The sequence below is a fragment of the Pecten maximus genome, chromosome 6 (genome assembly GCF_902652985.1).
Source record: "Pecten maximus chromosome 6, xPecMax1.1, whole genome shotgun sequence".
NCBI lineage: Eukaryota > Metazoa > Mollusca > Bivalvia > Pectinida > Pectinidae > Pecten > Pecten maximus.
The window spans coordinates 44,028,251-44,054,014 of NC_047020.1; the positions used below are offsets into that span (position 1 = coordinate 44,028,251).

At 36.2% G+C, this 25,764-nt stretch overlaps 1 protein-coding gene across 5 annotated transcripts in view; it reads right to left on the reverse strand.

Annotated features, from left to right (window-relative positions):
- Positions 1-1,163: 1,163 nt before the first annotated feature.
- LOC117329865 (C-Jun-amino-terminal kinase-interacting protein 4-like) overlaps positions 1,164-25,764 on the reverse strand; it is a 98,825-nt gene continuing 74,224 nt past the window's right edge. For 4 of the 5 annotated variants that reach the window (XM_033888059.1, XM_033888060.1, XM_033888058.1 and 1 more), the window contains 3 exons: positions 24,172-24,204; positions 3,606-3,740; positions 1,164-3,228 (listed from right to left, as the gene is read on the reverse strand). In XM_033888059.1, the coding sequence (XP_033743950.1) occupies positions 3,125-3,228; positions 3,606-3,740; positions 24,172-24,204 (272 nt within the window). In that variant the 3' untranslated portion in view covers positions 1,164-3,124. The remainder of the gene's footprint in view (positions 3,229-3,605; positions 3,741-24,171; positions 24,205-25,764) is intronic. The other variant, XM_033888056.1, reaches the window with a different exon arrangement.

The window sequence follows — 25,764 nt, forward strand, 5'->3', positions numbered from 1 at the left end:
GTCTCGCTGTTTTCAGAAGATAATTAACAAACATGGTTTACCGCGCAGTATTATCTTACCGGTAATTACTCATTTCTAATTACTCTTCCAAACCATCAGGATGAAACATCCTGACTGACTTTATCAAAAGTTTCTTTAAACCTACCCATATAAGCACATACGTCCACGACAGAGCAACCCGTTTCAAGGTCCACCAATATCTTGGTCTGGTTCCCGTAGCGAGGTCCCTGTACTTACGTTGAACACACTGAGAGGTTCAAGGCTTTTGGTTCAAGGAAGTAGTTACTATTTAATCGAGGACATCTTTACAGTCTGACAGTAAATGAAAACCTATAATGAAAACTCAGACAAAATGGCACCAGGTTGACAGAGCTAATTATTTAAGTTCATTTTTACCCAGTTCAAACTTTAGAATGTTTCTGCTGTGAGGGTACCCTCACCCCACCCCTAGTATGCTATGAGGTACCCTCAGTATGTTGTGAGGTACACCCCCCCCCTCCCCCTCCCCCCTCCAATATTATTTACTTTTGGGTACCACCAGTATGCTGTGAGATGCTCCTAGTATAGATGGTAAGAGCTCAAACAGAAAATAATTTTCTTCTAAAAAGACTGAAAAGTAAAGAGTGGAACAATAATGAAATAGGATTTTTCTGAAAATTGAAATTGAAGCTTTGAGTACATAAACAGATTCTGAACCATGTTAAAAAAATTTGATCATCACATAAAATACTTCTACACAAACAAATGAATCCCAGCACAGACAATATGATAGGTGGTTGTATAACAATCCTTCAGTACAGTCAACACTTTAATGAGATACTCAATATACACATAAAATTAAAAGGGTAAAATTTGGGAAAAGTAACAACATTCCCTATGAAAGGATAACAAAGAGTAAAATAATTTGTTAAAATAATGAACTTAAATTAAAATAATCTACAACGTCCTATCCTACTTACGATCTCTTCACTTGGTGAATCTGATTATTAATTTTTATAAGTTTTGATACATAATTACTGTAATTGTTATGGAGATGAACTTCCAATATAATTATATGGAGTATTTAATAAGTATATACTAGCTGTGTTCAAACAACCAACCGAACTTAGAAATCTTAATCAGAAAAGGTAAATATCTGATGTTAGACAGTGTTGAAAACCATATTGTTGTAGTTCTGTGATAACAGGAAAGAAAACATCTTTATTGCACATTTTACATTTAATATCCATAATGAAAATATTAACCACAAAGAGCTAAATCTATACAGCTTGTATACTCAGTTTGCTTATTGCTATTAGCTAGTTTGATATGTCATTAGCTAAGGCAGTACAACCAATTCCATTTAGCCAATCACCAATCAGCTACTATCTTAGATCTGTACAGCCAATCAGCTACTAGCTTAGTCTGTTTAGCTAGTCAGCTACTAGCTTAGTCTGTTTAGCAGGTCAGCTACTAGCTTAGTCTGTTTAGCAGGTCAGCTACCAGCTTAGTCTGTTTAGCAGGTCAGCTACCAGCTTAGTCTGTTTAGCCAGGTCAGCTACCAGCTTAGTCTATTTAGCCGGTTAGCTACTAGCTTTATGTGTTTAGCCAATCAGCTGCTAGCTTAGTCATTTTACCTATACAGCTACTGGCTTAATCAGTACAGTCGATTAGCTACTAGCCAAGAAGAGCCAATCAGCTTCTAGATATTTTCAGCCCCTGAGCAGCCTTGTAAAATCACATTGAGAGTGTCCTAGTGTCGGCGGAGGATGACAGAGGGCGGAGGACAACAGAGCTCCAATGATTGACCAGTAATTACTGTGGGTTAATAGCGACCTCTACCGCGTCTCCAACCAGCAATGATACATACTTAGCCACCATCGTTCTTAAAAGCAATTTGGTGTATTTTAGGAATTACACAAATCAGGGAGCTCGAGGACACACTTTGATGGCCATCTTCTAGACACCATAGCCAAGTGATTTGGTGATTTGTGTGATAATTCAACAACTTGGTGACTTTGCAGTAAAATGATGAATGTATATCATGTGGCTGAACAACATAAGCTGGTATATATGGCAGTTGTTTCAAAAAATAAACTATCCCTCCTCAAACTCTAGAACACTTTAATTAGATATACTATACAGAGTCCACTTGATGTTGAAACATTGAGAAATCGCCTAGAGGAACTTTGTGTTATTAAAGTAGGATGTAACATTTAAACGAAAATAAAGAGAGTTAATTATTTACTTGCATACTGTTGGTAATAAATAATTCATAGAAACATTTTCACCACTAGTAACATTGTTACTATGTCACTGTTACTAATATAAGTAACATTGTTACTATGTCACTGTTACTAAGATAAGTAACATTGTTACTATGTCACTGTTACTAAGATAAGTAACATTGTTACGATGTCACTGTTACTAAGATAAGTAACATTGTTACTATGACACTTACTACATGTAAGATAAGGTGTTTTGTAAAGGTAATATTACATCTAGGGATGTAAGATCAGACACAGTATTTGGAATGAACACTAATGAAATAGCCTTGACCCATGCACACTCAAATTTACGACTAATTCCGGTCAGTGGCCTGTCATCAAATGCCCAGTTATATTGCTAGTTTCCATTCCTACACTATATGGCCGTTATGACCACATTAGCAGTCCTATTAGAATAGGATGATGAGAAATCTATTGTAATGTCACAAGTTTTAATAAAGTCATCTTCACCAGTAACCACTATGTTGTTACACACCAAACCACCAGTCTAAATGTTAAACAGACAACTGGTCACATCGTTAGATGACTGGTCCTCAACTTCTTTCACTGGTGTCATTTATGGCTGAAGACATTCCTGATTGGACAAGACAATGTCATAATTGCAAGTATTTAAATAACCTCTGTTTCCACGGAGACTAATGACAATGGTGTGCTGTAGTGACGACTAAAGTCCGACTCGCAGGAGACTGATGACAACACTGTTGCCATGGAGATTGTTAACATCGCTGTTGCCATGGAAACTGTTCTTATCACTGATGTTATGGATATCTGTGACATCACTGCTCTCATTGATATTGATGAAATCATTGTTGTCATGGCTTTTGATGACATCATTGTTGCCATGGCTACTGATGACATCATTCTGTACTTGTTACTTCCCACACAATAAGATGGCTTCTATCTCCTTTACTGAGTGAGACCTTCTTTTCCTCGTCAACAAACTCCTCATCATCACCGTCACCTGAGGAAACAATGGATATCAATAACCTCAAACATCTGTGTGATCCAGATTTAAGCATTCGTTTATAGACACAATAACCAAAATATTCAATCATAAAATGAATAATTTTAAAATGATTCATCAATATTTTTGTTCTTTTCTTGTCAAGAAAAAGTTCTAATTCAGATCAATACCATCAAAACTAAACAGAATTTTCCTCTACCTTGAGGGTGTTAATGGACAAATTTTCTTTTAACCTGACAGATTTTCTACTCTAAAACTTTGATTAATAGATTTCTCCCATCATACTATTTTATTGATGCAGGTCCAGTTGTTAAAATATTCTTGTGGAGACGAAATACACAATATGCCCAAGAAAAAAATCAGCCTTGACTTACCTATTCTGAAGTCGACGTAGCCTTCCCCGCCTGAGAGGACAAGCTTGGTGTTGGTATCTGTGGCTGGCACAGCCTCGTGTCGGTTGGTCGTCTCCTCGATGTCAGACACCGCACTCATCCCTCTCCTCGCAGCACCTGGGGAAAAACGAAATGACATGAGTCTTCTAAGTAAATTTTTTGTTGAAAGCAGTTGTTCAGCCATTTTGTCTTTTCTCCGACTTTGATTTCACATGGAAACATTTTCCCTGAAAATGGTTTGATTAAGTGCATTCATCTTGTGATATGTAAACACACTGTGCAGGTCTACTTTTACTCTAAGATGATAGCATTTTAAACATAATACCTGTCAGTTTTATTTGGCTGTGTGTCAGCACATGAAATACTGCAATATTTCAAAACATAGCTTCTATTAAATTAAGAATTAAACTTAAACATAGAATCTTAGTTTGAGCCAGTTTTTTTTTTTTTTTTTTTTTTGTGAAAACCTGCACTGTAGTACTTCCAGAAAGCATCTTCTATTTACATTAATAGGACTGCTTCTTTTGGACATCTTTATATATGGTTATGAATACACAATTCTACAGAATTCTTTTATTTTTAGCCAGTTTTGCTTAAAATAAAGCTCATGTATTTTTAACCCTTTTAATAGCTGGAGCAAAACAAAAATAGAAATGCCTTCAGAAATCATTTGTATACAGCAGCCTTTTACATTGGGTAAATCGACGATGAAATACATTGGTATTTTGTTGACGTTCCTATTTTTGTCCAACTTCACATCCATTTAATTATCACCATATTACCACATGTTTCCCCCGAGGGAAGTACAGTTCTAATGACAAGTTTAATGGGTATAAATGCGGCTCAAGAAATTGAACAGAATGATAGCTGCGGGTCAATTCTCCAGACAAACCACCAAAATATCAGCAATTCCCTCACAAGCCATTAGGGAATTTGTCGATTGTTGTGTTGTTAAAAATGCATAAAAATTCTAAAACAAGTTATTATCTAAATGGAGTTGTTGGATTTCTTAAGCTAGGTAGTTTAAATGTAGTCCTCGGAGATCACCACGTATTTCACGGATTTTGCAAAACAAAGTACCCAGGTAATACTATCATACAGCTCATAGACTTTTAGGAACTTTGCGATTTATTCTTCTTTCAAGGCAAAATATAATAAATAAAAACGTACATGAGTTTCAATGTAATATTTAATCTTAATTAAACAAGTTCATCAAGTAAATCTTGTCATGAACCTTTGGACAAATTTCTCAACAGGAATAATGAATTTTATGGCAATGACATGAATATAAAATTCTGTTCTTCAAATAGTGCTGATTCATGAGAAAAAAATCAATAATTATACAAATTGAGAAAAAAATCAATAAGCATACAAATTTACTTCCCTGTAAGAGATACAAAATTAAATATGCTAGTTTTTATTTATGTACAAGGAACTTTTGCTTCTGAAAAAGCTAATACTTAACGACTTTGAAAGGAAGTAGGAAAGTTTGAAACCCCAAATTACACCTGATTAATATACTAAATCAGGTACTGATATGAAGGCAGTGAATCTCCTGTAGTATTACTGGGCCCCAAGACAGTATGTTTGTTTGTTTGTTTACTGGATTTATGTCAATGTCAGTAGACTTATGACTCCAACCACATGGTAGTAGTTGGTGACTACCTCACTGAACGACATACATCATTAGTCAGTAGACTTATGACTCCAACCACATGGTAGTAGTTGGTGACTACCTCACTGAACAACATACGTCATTAGTCAGTAGACTTATGACTCCAACCACATGGTAGTAGTTGGTGACTACCTCACTGAACAACATACGTCAACAGTCAGTCGACTTATGACTCCGACCTCATGGTAGTAGTTGGTGACTACCTCACTGAACAACATACGTCAACAGTCAGTCGACTTATGACTCAGACCACATGGTAGAAGTTGGTGACTACCTCACTGAACAACATACATCAACAGTCAGTAGACTTATGACTCCCGACCACAATTTCTTTGAACCAGACAGCCCTAATACAATAGAATTCCAGGTTTAGGAACAAAATTGAATTTAAAATGATTTGAAGATAGATGATTCCTGGGAGGGTTACCAGGTAGTCGGTACACAAGTACGAGATAACAGCCATGCTATATATATATATACATAATTCAACTGTAATATTTCTGAAATGTCAGAAGTTAATGAGCTAAGCAAAACACGGCTATGACAACAGAGTTATGACAACGACATTCACTGGTGCGCCTGTTCAAAATCCTGCATCATATCTTATTTCAATTCATTTCCTAAAGGTCACATCAAAAACCTCCTTTGTCATCTTCTCCCTAATGGTTCTGATGAGCAAGACACTGTCAATTAGCGCTCCTTATGGAGAAATGAACAACGGCTATTTCCGATTAACTGGCCTATATTGACATATTACGAGGCTGAGAGAAATACAGTGATGTCAGGCGACTGTCATACGTGGTTATATATAACATTAGATTCCTACCAGGACTTATCTATTAGAGAGTGGAATGATCTTAATAGAAAATCACGTGGTATATGTTCGATATGGAGCTCAGATATAATACCTTTCAAAGTTTATTAGATTTACCAGGGTATGTTTAGTAATCCCCAGGGCACCCTACAGTTTGTGATCATACAGACTCAACTTTGACCTCTCTCTCCACTATATTGTGGTGACATGGAAAAGACTATATTGTGGTGACATGGAAAAGACTATATTGTGGTGACATAGAAAAGACTATATTGTGGTGACACGGAAAAGATATTTTTGACTTGTTTACCAAGATTCGCTAATGTGAATGAGATATTTCACTGAATACTTCATGAAACCAGAAACCAGTATTAGGCTAAATGAAGGGGACCAAGAGGGGATCGATAGAGACTAAATCCTCTCCGGCCCCTTTGGTTTACAGGGAGGGGCGGGACCAGGAGGGGGTCGATACAGGGACTAAATCTATCCCGGCCCCTTTGGTTTACAGAGGGATGGGGCCAGGAAAGGGGATAAACACTCCCTGGCCCCTTTGGTTTACAGGGAGGGGCGAGACCATGAGGGGGGATAATTACAGGGACCAAATCCTCCCCAGCCCCTTTGGTTTACAGGGAGGGTAGGAGTCTGAGATGGGGCTAAATTTAGAGATATAATCCTCCCTTATAGGGCCCCTAGGGGTTATAGGATCAGAGATATACTGCCACCTTCCACATGGGGAACCAATCCTCCCATATTTGCCAGCATAACAAACTTGTCATACATGAAACCTTCTACAACTTCATCCAATACATCATGCAACACACATCACAATCAAATGAAACCTCCCACAATTCACCAAAGACAAACATGGAATCTGACAATTCTGGTTCTGTACTTATCACACATGATAGTATATCACTTGAGAACCAATCATATGAAGCCAGCCAGGGTCTGGAAACGTTCTGTCTTATTGTTTCTCCACAAAAACACGATCATAAATCTCAACTAATAGGAATAACAAGAAATGAGACCGAACACTTCATAACTACATAGACACTGCATTAAACTGATTTCATGTCGCATATAATTGTTGACCCATCAAATGTGAAATTGTTACCAACACGTGTCTAAAAGAAGGTAACAGGTAAGACCACAATTTGGTTTTTGGTTTTTCAATATCCTTACCATTGTGCCACTCGACCACCATTTGGTATTTCAGATTCTTCAATATCCTTACCACTGTACCACCCGACCACCATTTGGTATTTGGTTTTTCAATATCCTTACCACTTTGCCACCCGACCACCATTTGGCATTTGGTTTTTCAATATCCTTACCACTTTGAAACCCGACCACCATTTGGTATTTGTTTTTTAGTATCCTGATCCTGAATTGTATGTTTTTTCCCAAATCATGCTAGAAATTATTAATAACCCAAAGTAATATTGACCTTTGACCTGACTCTGAAAATCAAATAGATTCATCTTCTCATGCAGGAGACAGGGTAAATTTATGCTTGATTATGTATGTATAGTTTTCTCCGAATTGTGCTGAATATTGTTTTACGAGGATAAACAGACATTCAGATGGCTGAACGGTAGTGATGCTACATATTTTAACCTAATCCAGGGCCACTTCATTATTTTAGAACATCTCAGAACTGACAAAAGAACATTATTACCACCAATGTCAACAGAATCAATATATGGAACACTTTTTCAGGAGCCTAATACCAGATCCAAATTAGCAGCATATGTCACGTATTTCCACAAATTAAACAAGTAAACTGGAAACATTAACAAGAGTATCTCTCTGGAAAGAATAAAACAAGAGGCCCAGAGGGGCTGTATCGTTCACTTTGATTATTGTAGAGATTATGGGGAAGCACATTTCTACAGAAGAATTGAAAGGATTTGCTGTAATTCCCATATTGGGCCCAACCCTTCAGGCAGATGCAGGGCCAGACCCACGGTTTCTACAAAATTAGTTCCTCTTCACCCAAAGATGATTTATAGACCAAATATGGAACAACTACTTTCCTACAGAAGGATTTTAAATTAAATTCCCTATTGGGGCGGCCCGCTCCTGAGACCCATGGGGGCCAGACCCAACATTTATACAAACTTGGGTTCTGTTCACCCAAGGATGCTTCAGACCAAATTTGATTAAAATCTGCGAAGTTGTTCATGACTAGTAGCAATTTATATATGGACACAGCTCCCTAACATAACATCACTCCTGTAGGTGATGTATTGAAACATCTGTATAGCTTTATTTTTATCACCATGCCTTTCATGTGTATATATATTTTTTGGATATAATGAAATCAAATTTTGAATGTTTTATAGCAAAACCATTTTATTGGCTGAAAGATAATGCAGACAGGGAAAATAAAATTACATTTTGAAAAAAATTTAAAAGCTATGGACAGACATGACTGACATATAAGAATCGGTAAAACATCATATTGATCCAAGACCATCAACCTTATCCATGGAGCCGAGACAACCAACTGGAAAATATTCCAATCGACAGATTTTCTTAGCAAAGCATAGCTATCGGCTGAACAAGTAGTGATCTTACAGATGATTTGCCCTGACAAATACACCAAATAAGTATGATGTGCGATCAATTGATTGGAAAGTGATGGGTGTTTTCCTCTCCAAAGGTTTCCAGCCTTGGGTTTTGTATTTACATTGCCCGGTAAACACATATAAGCTGACAGCATTGTCTTCCCTATTCCAAGATATTGATTACCAGACATCGACTGACAAGAACAGCAAGCTTGCGATTCAAACGACAATATCCATCATCTTGTGTAAAATATATACTGCTAATGCTAAGTTGCTGGCAAGTTTATATGACGGGCATCTCTCTTTAATCCCTTTTTCTTATTGATTCATGTATTACTGAACACAAATTGTTTGTCCACATGAACAATAAGATGCTTGCGAAGTTATTAATTCTGACAAGACCCAGCATTCTCATTTATGGTGATATCATCGAATATCAATATGGCTACAGCCTAAGGAGTGAAAGTTTGTTACACCAGAAAAAAATACTGACAAGAAATATTTGTTTATGAGCGGACAAAGAAAGACTGGAAATATATACATGAAGTATAGATGTCAGTAGATTTGGAAAAATTTAAACAGATATATTGAAGTATTTGAAGAAAGCATGAACCTAACAACCTCTATCGGACACGGTTTACATACAAGTACATTCCTTTCAGCAAAGTTTATTGAAACTGATTATGGAACCCTCTGCAAGTCAGATGTCAATTAGCCGATGAACAATTCTTGAGCGATGCTTCCAGCATAGATATCGTAAAGCCATATACATCAGGCACAGACGGCCAGGTTTTATCTAGTATTGACTTTTAGGAAGAATAATGACGAGATTGTATGAGGGAGTAGAACGCCACTGGATATGAAAGTGATCTTCTACACATGATTTTGATTCTATAGATTGGGAGACAGTCCGATTCAGCCTACTCACGACTTTCACATACAACCGAGAGCCTTCCTGATCAACTTGAGCTTCGGCTGATTGAGTTTTGTACCGATATTGACAGAAAACTGGCAACTCTGGCAGTGACAAAATGTTTGGAGATATTTTGCTTGACTAGCTCTATAGAAACAAAGACTTATTAACACAATAGACAATTTGCCCCATTCTATGACTATTGCCAGTAAGATCCAATATAACTGGGAATTTCTCTCTGAATTACAAACACAATGATCTTTCTCCTACATGTACTTAATATGAAAAGCTGGGAGCTGAATATTTGGTACAGTTTTTTATATGCTTGGTCTCTGATAAAACAACTACAGATAGGTTAAGTCCTAAAAGGTATTCTAATCAACAGTTGATTATTTTGTTATTTTTCCATTTTTATTTTAGACTTCATTGAGAAGACTTACCAAGGAAGGAAGCCATTGTTTACTGGATATTCTTCCCATTGTTTATGACTGACGCACCATAGAATATCCAAGGTCATGGTTGAGTTTGCTATCTATGGTTTTGCCCCAATTATATATTCTGCCCCTTACTTCCTAACATATATCTTGTGGGTCTTTTGTTCTTTGAGATTGAAGGTGGTAGACACTGCCGGTCACGTTTTAATTTATACACATGTACTTACCTTTTTTTTTTAAATTATTGGGTTTTTTACCTCTAGATTTTAAGATTTCCTTTGACCTTGCGTCTCCAGATTTTGTCATTTCCTTTGACCAATTTAGAGTTTGTTGGTCAGATTCTCTGATCACGTCAGGCCCTTTGCATCACTGACAAGTCCTAGCAAGATGAGACTCAGTGAGCAGTACGATGCAGTACAATTCACTTTGGAGCTGTCGTATCTATCTCTCAATTTTGTTTCGAAAATTGCTAATATCTTGAGTGTACTTTGCATGATTTTGCCCAAAATATATATTCTGCTTATTCCTTCCTAAACTAGCCTATGGCTGAGCCATGTTAAATATTCTGCCCATTGCTTCCTAAACTAGCCTATGGCTGAGCCATGTTAAATATTCCGCCCATTACTTGCTAAACTTTCCTATGGCTGAGCCATGTTAAATATTCCGCCCATTACTTGCTAAACTTTCCTATGGCTGAGCCATGTTAAATATTCTGCCCATTACTTCCTAAACTTTTCTATGGCTGAGCCATGTTAAATATTCCGCCCATTACTTCCTAAACTTTCCTATGGCTGAGCCTCTTAAGATTATTCCACCCATCTTTTCCACCGCCTGTCCATGATTCTTCTATATCTAAATAACCTGTTCATCATTGACAGATTTGAGGAGCCTCTTTTCCTGTTTTGTTGAAATCAATGACTGGTCTCCCAGCAGATCCCCTCAGAAAAAGGTTAAACCTGATGTGAAACGATCATCAGGAACAGCACAAAGCCCTTAAATACTGTGGCAGCGGCCAAATATGGAGATTGGGGTTGCCCTGTCTTGGCTGCTGGGCGCTGAGTTTGGCCTAGATGGCTTAGCGGGCAGTGGACCTGTTATGTACGGATCACACCGGGCATCTAATCAGCTGAAGGTCAGCGGCGAACTCCAGACACACAGAATGATTTCAACAACCCGAAGAAAACATATTGGGACATGTCTGGAGATAGGGCTTAAAAATGTCAGCCTCATTACTTTACTTGAGAGAGGATCTGCTTCCTATCAAAGTGATTTGATAACTCTCAGTACACATGTTACCATCACAGACGATTCAGTCATAGAGAAAAAGCATGCTTAAAATTAATGACTTCCTACTGGTACAATTCTACGAAAGCAAGATCATGTCTTCCAGTGAGGGAAAGCATGCTTGAAATGTCAACTCCCACTTGTCACTGTGGAAAGGTTACATGAGAAATCATACACCTTACACATGAACAAATTTCACTAAATTGGTAGTGCTTTTATGGAAGCAACTCTTATTTCATGGATGGTTTAAAATCACATAGGGGACTGGCTGCAAAAGTGATGAACCCATTTTTATCTTTTAGATTGTAAATTTAAAAAAAAAAAATTTTAAATCAAATTTTACTACATTTTTTCACTTATTTCTAAACTAACTTTTATATATTTATTGAAGTTTCAGTCAAGTCTGACCATTGCTTTTCTTTTTCTTTGGAATCATATTTGTTTTCTTGACAATTTTTACGAAATTAAATTATAATAGGATTATATTGAGCAGGTTAGGTATAAGAAACTGCTGCCCTTGGATTCTCAAGGGTAAACAAATCTTTTCCTTTCCACATTGTTGGAATGTATTTTTTTACGTAACAGTCAGACAATATACCCCCGAGAACTACTGAAATATACATGTACTGTGTTCGTGTAGATGCTTATTCTGATAATACAGGTACCATGTAGAAAACCCTTCTGTACCAGCATAAAAGTCTCCCCCAGTTTTATCTCCCTCCGATCTCGTCCCATGACAATGCTGACGACCACTGACAGATATACATGCGATTGATCTGTTGGGAACATTCTGCCATGCCAAACTGGAAAGCCGACAAGGCCTGGGAATGTAGACATTGTACTTTCTATCAGCGTGCAGCTTCCATGCTATTTACATTTAATTACACTTAAGGGTGTATGCCGTATTCACTTTTAGGAACTTTTTCATGTAGAGAAGTAAAAACTTTCTTTGATGTCCTGAACTTATATATTTATAGAAATGAAATTCTTATGACGTTTTGCTTTTATCTTTAAATTCAATATTTTTCTTCCAAGCACCTATTTAGTACAGTCTATTTTTTATTTCTATGAGGACCTGAACTTTTAGATTTAGTAAAAGATCAATTTTCGTTTTTGTTAAAGGGGCATTCCTTCGTTTGAATAAAATTTAGGTCGCCAAAATTAAACTTTAGTAGAAGATATGTTTTTTTTAAAAGTATAGTAAAAGTAATAATTTTTACATAAATAAATAAGATAAAGTTCTTCGAGTATTAAGTCCTGAAAATTCTAATTCGACACAAAGTATATCACTAATTACTTCAAAGACATACTGTATTTGTATACGATACGCCTTTTTTTTTTGTACATGTCGGCGTTAATTTCATTACATGTAGGAACAAACACTCATATAATCATCGTTCAGACATAGATTTCATCAATAGAAATTGTGCATGTTTCTGATGTCCGAACGAAGGAATGCCTCTTTAGATATGTCCGAACGAAGGAATGCCTCTTTAGATACATCTAATTATAGTACAGCTATATATTTTTTTTGTATGCCTCTTTAGATACATCTAATTATAGTACAGCTATATATTTTTTTTGTATTGAGATGTTAAACAGCTTAGGAATTCTACATAAAACAAATGTACACAATGAATAGCATCACTATGGAGTTACGGAGACTATAACATGCCTTGGTGCCCCTTTAAATGTTCACCGAGGCCAGACCCACCAATTAGGGAGAATCGGCCATTACCAGTATTGAATAATCAAAATGTTGCCAGTAGATTTAAGAAGAGAACTACACACATGTGCTCAGCTGTTTCTAGCACAAACCAATTTTTTGCCAAGCATGTTCCTTGCTTACAAAATAATTTATATAAGGATTTCTATTATTAGGTGTCAAGTCAATGCATATTTCTAATACTGCTGATTCAGTCTCTAGGACGGGCTTTTGTGTGTCAAGGGCGAGCTGTAAGGCAAGTGATTCACGTGATCCAGCTCAATTTTTAATTACTACATTTTTTGTATTTCTAAAATCACCATCATGCATATTAATGTTTTCATTTTGTGCATCAGAGCTTCTAAAATCCAGAAGTTTTTTTTTTTTAATTTAGATTTTTTAAAACCCTGAAGCTGTTTTTGAATTCAAAGTTAAATCTAATATATGCCATTTCAATATATAGGTCTACTACAACAAAACATTGAGAAATTAAGAACTTTTTGTCTATTTCAATTACAAATGGAGCTGATTAAAGATCCAAATTCATTTTGATTGAAAGCTTAATTTAATCTTCCTTTGACAAATTCCGGTACTGAAACTGATCAGCTTTAATACGACAAATTGACATCCTTATCTGAGCTTGTGATGTCTGTTAACATTAGTGCTACTGTTCTTCCGAGTATTTGATATCTAATATTTCATGAGTCCATTTGTTATAACCTCAAAAGATGGATTTTAATCCTCCAAGGAACCAGTCCTTCGTTTTTATTTTATCTTCTGTTTCGTGCTCGTTAGATTTAGCTCTTCTAATAAATATTTTCAAATTATTTTGGAAGATTTGTACACCATAGGAATTTAGACTTAAATAAAAATTGTCATCATAGAAAATTCATTCCAAAATTGTTGATTTTTTAAAGAAATGTCCTAAAATTAGTTTGTATTTATAAACTTTATGCCATATGAGCCAAACTCACCATCCCCCAATTATATAAACCCTTTTTTCCCTCTGTAGATACTGAAGATAGGATTTATCTGCCCTTGCATGATTTTACATATGTTAAAAATTCCTGAAGATCTTTTAGTGCAAAAAGCATTACTGGAATTTGAAGAAAAATTTAAAGTTTATTGAAATAGTGTCTGACTAATGATTACAAGGACACTTCACAGGAAACCTATATACTACGTGGATATATACTGTACCCAGAACAAATCCGAGCAGAAACCATGGCAACCGATATCAACACATGTGGGTTATAAAAAGAGGGCCGCGGTGGCTGAGTGGTTAAGGTGTCCCGACACTTTAACACTAGCCCTCCACCTCTGGGTTGCGAGTTCGAAACCTACGTGGGGCAGTTGCCAGGTACTGACCGTAGGCCGGTGGCTTTTCTCCGGGTCTCTGGCTTTCCTCCACCTCCAAAACCTGGCATGTCCTTAAATGACCCTGGCTGTTAATAGGATGTTACACAAAAACAAACCAAGGGTCATAAAGTCCTGAAATACTTGAATTATTACTCAAAACAATTGTAACCAATTGTAAGCCCATGCCCAATGCAGCCTTTATGAGACAATATTTTAATATATAGCCCATGCCCGATGCAGCCTTCATGAGAATTTTTTGATGACATCATGTGATCCTAAAACCAATGAGAAGATGCATTGAGAGTTGTCTTTCCTTTTCATGTTTACCAAGACTTGTTGACTGACCGAGATAAAAGCCAGACATCTGTACTACTGAAAATGAGTCTTTTCCAATAATCTTCCTTTGTAATATAATATATTACCTGGTTTTTCTTTCTTCATTTGTAAACAAGCTGATTTTGTAACAAATAATAAGCCAGCTGGTTACCATTACAGAGCAAATGATGAGATATACCTATTTAGTGAATCTGATCAGGGCTCATTTGTTCAAAAGGTGATTAGGCTAATCACATTTTAACAACATTTTTCAAATCCTGATATAAAAATTTCTGGTAGAACTTACTTTATATTATTAACATTATGAAATTCTGAAATTCTTAGTTCTCTTCCACTTGGCATAATTTAAAGATGATATACTGTTTTGTAACAAATGAGAAATGAAATTTTCACTAATCAAGTGATTAAGCTAATCACCTTTTGAACAACTGGGCCCAGGACTACTTTTTAACATTTCAACATATTTCATTTTTTCTGCCCTAGCCAAAATATGCAGCTCTTTCAATTTCTATATTTGTGTTTACCTTGTTTGACAAGATCTCTGAAAGTAATTTGATCTCAAATCACAAAATGAGATTTCCCATATCTGTCCATTTTTTGTTGGTGATTTTATCAGAACCTGGGAATTAAGCCGCAAAGATTTGTATAACATCTCATTAGATATTGACATGCAGGAAAGCGAGACACCAACATTGATTTCTCAAGGCTGACCAATTTATCTCAGAAACGGTAACGGGATACCTGTCCGGCAATAAACAGTATCAATCAGAAGCTTGTAATCATAATTTCACTACAGCCTCGGAATCTTTACTGAAGCAAAGCTTGAAATACACAGCCAGTCAGATTGTTTTTCCATTAATTTTATCAAACAGAGATGATGAAACACAAAATAAGGGGAGTGAGCTGTGATTGAAGTCTACAATAACAAAATGAATTTCTAGATCTTGATGCAATTCTGCAGTAAGCATTTAGCTTCATCAACAGGAATTATTCAAAACAATTTCTATGTTTCAAATATATTAAAAGACTTAAAGAGATATTTTTAACACTCACCCACAACCAGCTACTCATTTAAGTCAACTTCTTTAATATTTCAACAGGTAGTGGAAATTGTCTTGAAAATATTTTTGGAACAAGAGGCCCAATGGGCCGTATTGCTCACCTGCTTCTAGAGCAACTTTCAAATTGATCTAGGTCATTTATGTAGAGACGTCTTTTGTTTTCAATCTGCTTGACCAGTTTTTTCTCCATCTCTCGATCTTAACCAGGACTTAAGTTATGCTGTTTTTTTCTTCTTTTTTCCCCTTGATATGTAACTGAAGATATGCATCAACTTGCAGTGTTACAGGACTAAAACCATGGTAATATCCCCTGTACTTTTGTATACATTTATCTTTTGGTTTAGTTCGATTGACAAGACAAATTTAATCTCCCAGAGAAATTCTCCACTAAAAAAATGTTACCACCTAATTAGGATGAGAATAGTCCAATATCCTGTTTCTGAGAGGGAGCTATCAACATTCTATATATCTGGGTAGGCTAAGGTTACTTCAGCTGAAGTGTTAATATTGAAACTCATAAAAAATTCATCAAATAACTAAATAGAAATACACCCAGAAAAAACATGCACATCTTTATCACAAATACTACAAAAGCTGTTAGAGGACAGCATAGTTTGTCAATTGAGTTGAAATTCAGAATTAGTTTTTATAAAGTAGGTCAAAGGTTATGGTCAAGGTCACCAGGTTGCTAAATGTAGTATCAATGGAAAGGTCTTGTCACCAGGAACACACATGTGAAATACCCAAGATGTAGCCTCGTTAGTATTGACCCAACACTGTTTTATAAATAGTTTAAACCTAGCTGTTTACGGACACCAATAATGCCTGCATGGGGTACCTGTGAGAAACAAAAATGTCCATTTCCATTCAGGAACAGTAATAAATGTAAGTAAGACTTTATACAATGTGCATTTGTATTTCTTTTATCTCTTTATTCTTAGGTGAAATCGTCGTCGTTGTCGTCGTCGTCGTCATCATCATCATCAAAAATCCAATCATTTTTGCTGTTCTTGAAAGATAACTTTGTCGTCAGATCATATATCACAGCAACATAGCCATCTCAAATCGGTTCACAAATTATTATCCATGATTATTGGGCCTTTAGTAACCAGCCAATGTCTCTGTCAACTCCCTGTGCAGCAAACAGTCGGAGCTGCCATTTTGGCACTAACAGCTTACATATGACATTTCTTGCACTGCCCTACCACATACTGAGTTGACTGGAGCACAACGTAACTTAAAAGGAATTCTGTCTTGCCTTATTTAAGCTTTGTAACAAACATACAGAAAAACAATTTATATGAATTCAGCGGAGTGAATATCATTAACTACACCATTCGATCATCCATTATTTATATACGAGCATCAGAATGGCGGGAAATTGGCAGTCTGCGACCAACCAGGACAAGATATATAGGCCCGTAAAATGGAAAGTTTGACGCTGTATACAGCGAATCGGTGTAAAGATACAACCCATATGACAACACATGATTTGTGTTCTAATAATACACTACTTATAAAACCATAAGAAACGCTGATATGGTACGAAGATGGTAGACAGGAGCCGAAATGGAGATGTCAGCGACACATTACCATGAGCAAGTCTACGATCCATATGACAGAAAATCATTCACTGCAGACGACAGGAGACCGAGACCAGTCGCTTCCTCTGTCCTGCGATTGGTTCAGTTGGCCAACTCCAGGCCTGTGATGTATCGACACCTGTCAAGACGCTGCGTATCTCCCAGAATGCCACACCACCAGGTGACAGGATTGATGCATCCCATGCCACACGGGTGGCAATAACTGCTCACTGACAGATGAGCTTGAGGCCACCAATTAACGGTGGCAAAGCAATACTCAGCAGACTTAAAGTTGTGGAGAAGCCCAAACTGTTTTCACAAGTAATATAGACATTGTTCTGATTTTGGTACAGCTAAGTAATGCTCCAGACAAGTATAATCCAAGGACTAGTGGTCTGGGACCAGTAAATTGAATTGGTCATTAGGGAAAGAAAATCGAGGGTCTACTTTCCCATTTGACAAGCTGAATGTGATTTATTGAATAAAGTACAACTATATGTAATTCTGTTTTACTTATCTAATTGAATCACTAAATCATAAAATAGTTATCAACTCTATAGCTGTTATTGGAGTGATGTGACCTACTTATTGGTGTGATGTGACCTACTTATTGGTGTGATGTGACTCAGTTATTGGTGTGATGTGACCCAGTTATTGGTGTGATGTGACCCAGTTATTGGTGTGATGTGACCTATTTCAGTTATTGGGGTGAAATGACCTAATATTTCAGTTATTTGGGTGAAGTGACCTAATATTTCAGTTATTTGGGTGAAGTGACCTATTATTTCAGTTATTTGGGTGATGTGACCTATTTCAGTTATTGTGGTGATGTGACCTATTATTTCAGTTATTTTGGGGTGATGTGACCTATTTCAGTTATTGGGGTGAAGTGACCTATTATTTCAGTTATTGGGGTGATGTGACCTATTTCAGTTATTGGGGGGATGTGACCTATTTCAGTTTTTGGGTGATGTGACCCATTTCAGTTATTGGGGTGATGTGACCTATTATTTCAGTTATTTTGGGGTGATGTGACCTATTTCAGTTATTGGGGTGAAGTGACCTATTATTTCAGTTATTGGGGTGATGTGACCTATTTCAGTTATTTGGGTGAAGTGACCTAATATTTCAGTTATTTGGGTGAAGTGACCTATTATTTCAGTTATTTGGGTGATGTGACCTATTTCAGTTATTGTGGTGATGTGACCTATTATTTCAGTTATTTTGGGGTGATGTGACCTATTTCAGTTATTGGGGTGAAGTGACCTATTATTTCAGTTATTGGGGTGATGTGACCTATTTCAGTTATTGGGGGGATGTGACCTATTTCAGTTTTTGGGTGATGTGACCCATTTCAGTTATTGGGGTGATGTGACCTATTTCAGTTATGAGGGTGATGTGACCTATTTCAGTTATTGTGGTGATGTGACCTATTATTTCAGTTATTTTGGGGTGATGTGACCTATTTCAGTTATTGGGGTGAAGTGACCTATTATTTCAGTTATTGGGGTGATGTGACCTATTTCAGTTATGGGGGTGACGTGACCTATTTCAGTTATGGGGGTGATGTGACCTATTTCAGTTATGGGGGTGATGTGACCTATTTCAGTTATAGGGTGATGTGACCTCAGCTGTGGGGCTGATAACTCAGTGCTTTAGTACTGAATTTGCCCCTACAACAAGATCACTACAAAAAGAACCACAATGAAATAAATCAATATCAAAGTTGATTTTTTTAAAACAGAACTCAGACTGACAGTAATATAAATGTATACTAGCACGGTGTCCATCACGAGCCAGTAACAATCACCTATATTCCTGACGTCTGATGAAATCTACTCCAGTTTCATCTTTTGCATATCTCTCGATGCCCGTGACAAACCTACATTTATCTATCGTACCGTTGGGAGAGACCTTCGTGACGAGACAGATACAATCTCACTAATAAAGGGACACAACTTTGACCATAACTCCCGCGGGACACCAGAGGACATACACAAATGCCATAACCAATACCAATATTGGAAAAATGTTACCATGGCAACCATTTGCTTGCTAAGTGATTTTCTTAATAGCTCAATCAAACAACAAGATTAAATTAACAGATACCTTGTATTGGAATTTTTTCGAGATTATAAAAACATAAAAATACTGTCTGTAAATAGAGCATGTGTATTTGTAAACTGATAGAGGATAATGCATTCTGTTTGATAGTAATGACTGGCCATAAAACTTGCATTATACATGTACAGGACAACTCAATCATTCTACCGTACCCTAAAACGGCCTAAAGATAATGACAGTCTGGTGCTATTTATAGCAACTACACACATTTCATTTCTTCTTCCATGGACGATAAATCTGACAATGGATCAAGTCTATGATTATATACCGCCATCCTCCAGTCATTACCGTATTTACTGCAAAGGAAGACCCTCTTTATATGTTTAACTCGTTGATAAATGTTATTCCTACAACCAACAGGCCAGATGTTTGTCTATTTTGTAGTTTACTTTAAAAATAACCAGATTGATGTATGACTGTGTACCATATTTAACTATTAATGAACCCATGTCTGGTAATAAGCCCACCCATATCTTCATCATTTGAATAGAAATGCCAAACCTGTAAGAATTTCAATGAAAGATATATTCATTCTGCTGGCTTCCTGTAGGATAAATATTGCAACCCAGCAACAAGCAGTTCCCACTTGTTATACAATATGGATAGTATCCATGGAAACTGAGCAGAAAATGGAAATTATGTCTGAACATTCCAAGAAATGTATGATTTCCAAGTTTACAAAATAGCTTCTTCAACAAATTACTCTTTTTTATTGATTAATGATGTATAAACCTTCCTGGCCATGATTTTTCATTAGGCTCATTCTGTTTTTTTTTTTTTTTTTTTTACAGAAATTCAGCCAATCAATGTAAGATTTCAGTCAATCAAGTTGACTTCTTTTAGATTATAGCAAATTCAGTTTCAATTTCCGGCAATTATGCTTAAACTTCAGTCATATAAGAATCTAGCCAAATGCATAATTATGACCTTATATTTAGTGGCAATAAAATGTCTATTTTAGCTCATTAGATTAAATATCAGCCTCTCCAGAATAAATGTTAGCCATTTTATTTGAGATTTTCTTCAGAAATGAACAAATTTAGTTTTAACTTTACCCATTTTAAAATTTTTAATTTTTGCCATAGTTCAGATATCAGCTAAGCTAAGTTTGATACATTATGATTAAATATTGTAAATATCAAAATAAAAACATTGTTATACATTTAAATATGGTTAGTACTACTCTATAGAAAGCATTATACTTAATAGGATAATTACGGTATACATTTTCAGAAAACTCTTTCAGTACAGCCTATCCATCCATGCTAATAACCTTAGCTTCAATGTGATATAAATAATGTATTAGTTGGTAGTGTACTATAAATAGTAACATATAATGGTCGTACCTAATCGACCGTGCATCACATGTAAATACTAAATGAAGGCATTCTAAATATATCTCATCATCTCTATAATTAGTGATACTGCTGACCTTGTGACGACTGAGTTGGAACCTAACTACAGACAGTATTATTCAAATAAATTTTAAATATACAAATTAAAAACTTTATATAATATAATATTTAAAGATGATAGTTTTTGTGAAGTATTAATTCGTGCTTGGATTAATTTCATATCTAGCTTTAATATGTGTATATATTCATATATTTTGCTCTTAAGGAGATTATCCTATATCCATGATAGGAATCCACAAAGTTTAAAGCTATGGACGAAAAGAATCTTTCATGGACCTATATGTATACCATGGACAGGGGTATCTCATACCTCGTGTAAGAGTTTGGCCCGCAAGCCGAACTATTGACTATTTTTCTCAGTTTTTATTCAATAAAGTAATAAATTGTAAGATGTTGTGAATATTTTTCATCACATCACATTGGTCTAACCTTTACCCTATTAAGTAACTTAGAAATTCTTACATTTTTTTTAGTGAATTTAAGTTATTGACTGGAGCACTAATAAAGGAAGGGAGATAACTCACACACAAACTATCTTACCAATTCTTCTCTTATCAAGCAAATAAATATGATGATTGCATCTTAATTTTACACATAAATTTAGACTGGATTACTTGGTAATACCATTTGGAAATATTTTTAAATAAATGGATGAGCCATAAAACTTGTGTTTATCCTTTACCGTATTGACCCACAAATACACCTCTACCCACAAATAAGCCCCTTCATTTTGCAGAATCCCTAATTTTGAAATTGTAAGTAAGAAATGGTTCACAGATAAGCCCTCCCAAAATTTTAATTCCAAAGTGTTACACAGGAAGATCAGGGTTTTGGAAGATGAATACAGTTCTTGACTTTTACACTTATTGAGGATAGATACAGTACTAAACTTTTACACTAGGGGAGGGGGCTTATTTGAGGATAAATACAGTACTAAACTTTTACACTTGGGGAGGGGGCTTATTTGAGGATAAATACAGTACTAAACTTTTACACTAGGGAAGGGGGCTTATTTGAGGATAAATACAGTACTAAACTTTTACACTAGGGAAGGGGCTTATTTGAGGATAAATACAGTACTAAACTTTTACACTAGGGGAGGGGGCTTATTTGAGGATAAATACAGTACTAAACTTTTACACTAGGGAAGGGGCTTATTTGAGGATAAATACAGTACTAAACTTTTACACTAGGGAAGGGGCTTATTTGAGGATAAATACAGTACTAAACTTTTACACTAGGGGAGGGGGCTTATTTGAGGGTAAATACAGTACTAAACTTTTACGCTAGGGGAGGAGGCTTATTTGAGGGTAAATACAATACTAAACTTTTACGCTAGGGGAGGGGGCTTATTTGAGGGTAAATACAGTACTAAACTTTTACACTAGGGGAGGAGGCTTATTTGAGGGTAAATACAGTACTAAACTTTTACACTAGGGGAGGGGGCTTATTTGAGGGTAAATACAGTACTAAACTTTTACACTAGGGGAGGGGGCTTATTTGAGGATAAATACAGTACTAAACTTTTACACTAGGGAAGGGGGCTTATTTGAGGATAAATACAATACTAAACTTTTACACTAGGGGAGGGGGCTTATTTGAGGATAGATACAATACTAAACTTTTACACTAAGAGAGGGGGCTTATTTGAGGGTAAATACAGTACTAAACTTTTACACTAGGGGAGGGGGCTTATTTGAGGATAAATACAGTACTAAACTTTTACACTAGGGAAGGGGGCTTATTTGAGGATAGATACAATACTAAACTTTTACACTAAGAGAGGGGGCTTATTTGAGGGTAAATACAGTACTAAACTTTTACACTAGGGGAGGGGGCTTATTTGAGGATAAATACAGTACTAAACTTTTACACTAGGGAAGGGGGCTTATTTGAGGATAGATACAATACTAAACTTTTACACTAAGAGAGGGGGCTTATTTGAGGGTAAATACAGTACTAAACTTTTACACTAGGGGAGGGGGCTTATTTGAGGATAAATACAATACTAAACTTTTACACTAGGGGAGGGGGCTTATTTGAGGATAGATACAATACTAAACTTTTACACTAGGGGAGGGGGCTTATTTGAGGGTAAATACAGTACTAAACTTTTACACTTGGAGAGCGGGCTTATTTGAGGATAAATACAATACTAAACTTTCACACTTTGGGAGGGCGCTTATTTGAGGGTAAATATGGTATTTTCTTCGTGTTGCTGCCTACAATTGCAACTTGAGCAAAAAACTTATCCATTTGTGATTTTAAGAAAACACTGGGTTTTTTAAAAAGTTACAGCAACATTTTGTTTATAAGAAAAAGCTGTTCAATTTGGTACTAAATCTACACACACATATACATATATATATACATATATATATAAAGATATGAAAGGCATATTCCAGACAAGGAATTCTCCACTGATATAACTTTCGAGACTTAAGCTGTAATACAAGCTATGTGAGCAAAACACAAACAATTGCTAAAGCAATACATGTTCCCTACCGGTCCCGCTAAAAGTAGTAACAGTGACCTTGACCTCGACCCAAAATCTCTGAAACTTGAACTTGCTGAGATGTTTTGTTCCTTTATTATTGGGTTTGGTTTGTTTTTGCTTAAGGTCCTATTAACAGCCAGGGTCATTTAAGGACGTGCAAGGTTTGGAGGTGGAGGAAAGCCGGAGAACCCGGAGAAAAACCACCGGCATACGGTCAGCACCTGGCAACTGCCCCACGTAGGTTTCGAACTCGCAACCCAGAGGTGGAAGGCTAGCGTTAAAGTGTCGGACACCTTAACCACTCAGCCACCGCCAATTGGGTAAAGATCAATCAAAATCCCTCAAGGAATTAAGCCGTTAGAGTGCTGACAAACTTTTGCATTATGTTTATATGTACAAGACGGATAGGAAATCTATAGTTCACCAGTTCACTGGTAGGGATTAATTAATCAGTACAACCAATTGGTTGTCTGCCCTTAGACTGGTTATCTGCCCTTAGACTGGTTGTCTCCCCTTAGACTGGTTGTCTCCCCTTAGACTTTGTCCTTTACTACTCTGGGGAGGGAGATAAGAAGCATCAATCAGTACAATCGTTTGGTGGTCTCCCCTTAGACTAGTTGTCTCCCCTTAGTCTAGTTGTCTCCCCTTAGATTAGTTGTCTCCCCTTAGACTAGTTGTCTCCCCTTAAGACTGTAGACTACTCTGGGTAGTGGAGAGAGACAGTTATAATGTGCACAGCATATATAGATATATTTCACTACAGTGATGGTGTACCTACCTGATCTGGGTTTAGGGACGGGAGTTTGACCTACTGAAGGAGGAAGTAGACATCCAGTCAACACTGTAAACTATTCTAATGACACTTGCATGTCTAATTCTCACTTAACCTATTAATCCTGCATCCTTAGTCCTTGATTTCATTTTATATCAAATTTCTACATTAAATATTTTATCATATAAGTATCTTAGTTATCAATCAGTCTCTTGCATTCAGTTCATTCTACATGTCCAAAGATACTTACATAATTAGTATATGATAAATATTTCTACTTTATGCAATTTTGAAGAAAATATTTAAATTTACCTGTAATTTTCACCTGTAAATACTTACCTGACCAATTGTTAGAGACAAATTGACCATCTATGTAAACCTTAACATATACTGAACAAAATGTTATTGGACATTAAAGAAAGGTATTCATAATTTCTGTATTTCTTCAAATTAATTCAACAGTGAGGCCCCTTTTATAGTAAGAGTATATAGCGCTTACAGGGTTAAATATAAAATCCCTTTCAAAATGTTTGATCATACAAACATCCCTGTTTGTGGAGATTTGATGTCATACCTGAGTTTCGAAATTGTATCATATCATCCTGAGAAATGACGCAAGATACGAAAGTCTCCCTGGTAAAATACTAGTAGCTCCATACCGACTCCGTAAAGGAGAAATGAAGCAAGATACGAAAGTCTCCCTGGTAAAATACTAGTAGCTCCATACCGACTCCGTAAAGGAGAAATGAAGCAAGATACGAAAGTCTCCCTGGTAAAATACTAGTAGCTCCATACCGACTCCGTAAAGGAGAAATGAAGCAAGATACGAAAGTCACCCTGGTAAAATACTAGTAGCTCCATACCAACTCGGTAATGGAGAAATGAAACAAGATACGAAAGTCACCCTGGTAAAATACTGGTATCTCCCTACCGACTCAGTAAAGGAGAAATGACGGAAGATACGAAAGTCGCCCTGGTAAAATACTGGTATCTCCCTACCGACTCCGTAAAGGAGCAATGAAACAAGATACGAAAGTCACCCAGGTAAAATGCTTGTAGCTCCCTACTGACTCGGTAAAGGAGAAATGACGGAAGATACGAAAGTCATTCTGGTAAAATACTGGTATCTCCATACCGACTCGGTAAAGGAGAAATTCTTTTTGATTAGTATCATGTGGTTTAGCATTGGGGTAGTGAACTTGAGGTATCAAGGTAAAGCTGTGACAGTGAAATATCTAGAAGCATGGAAAATATCACAAATTATATTTAGAAGCAGAGATAATATCACTCACTATAATAGATGTAAAGAGGAGGCATAGAAAGTGTAAAGGTTCCACACATCACTCAACTGATGGAGAAAACTACATCACACTAACTCAAAACAACTTCACACAAAACACTATCATGATGTTTTTTGAAAAAAAAAATAGGAAGCAAAATTTGGGGTTCAGAGATACAATATACAACAACAGGTAAAATAAAGGATTTAATATTTTATCACCAGGAAGATTTGATGAAAATAATTTTGAATTCTTTTATGAGTTGAGAAAGGTATACACAATTAATTACAGTAGAGATATGCCATATATTAACGTGAAG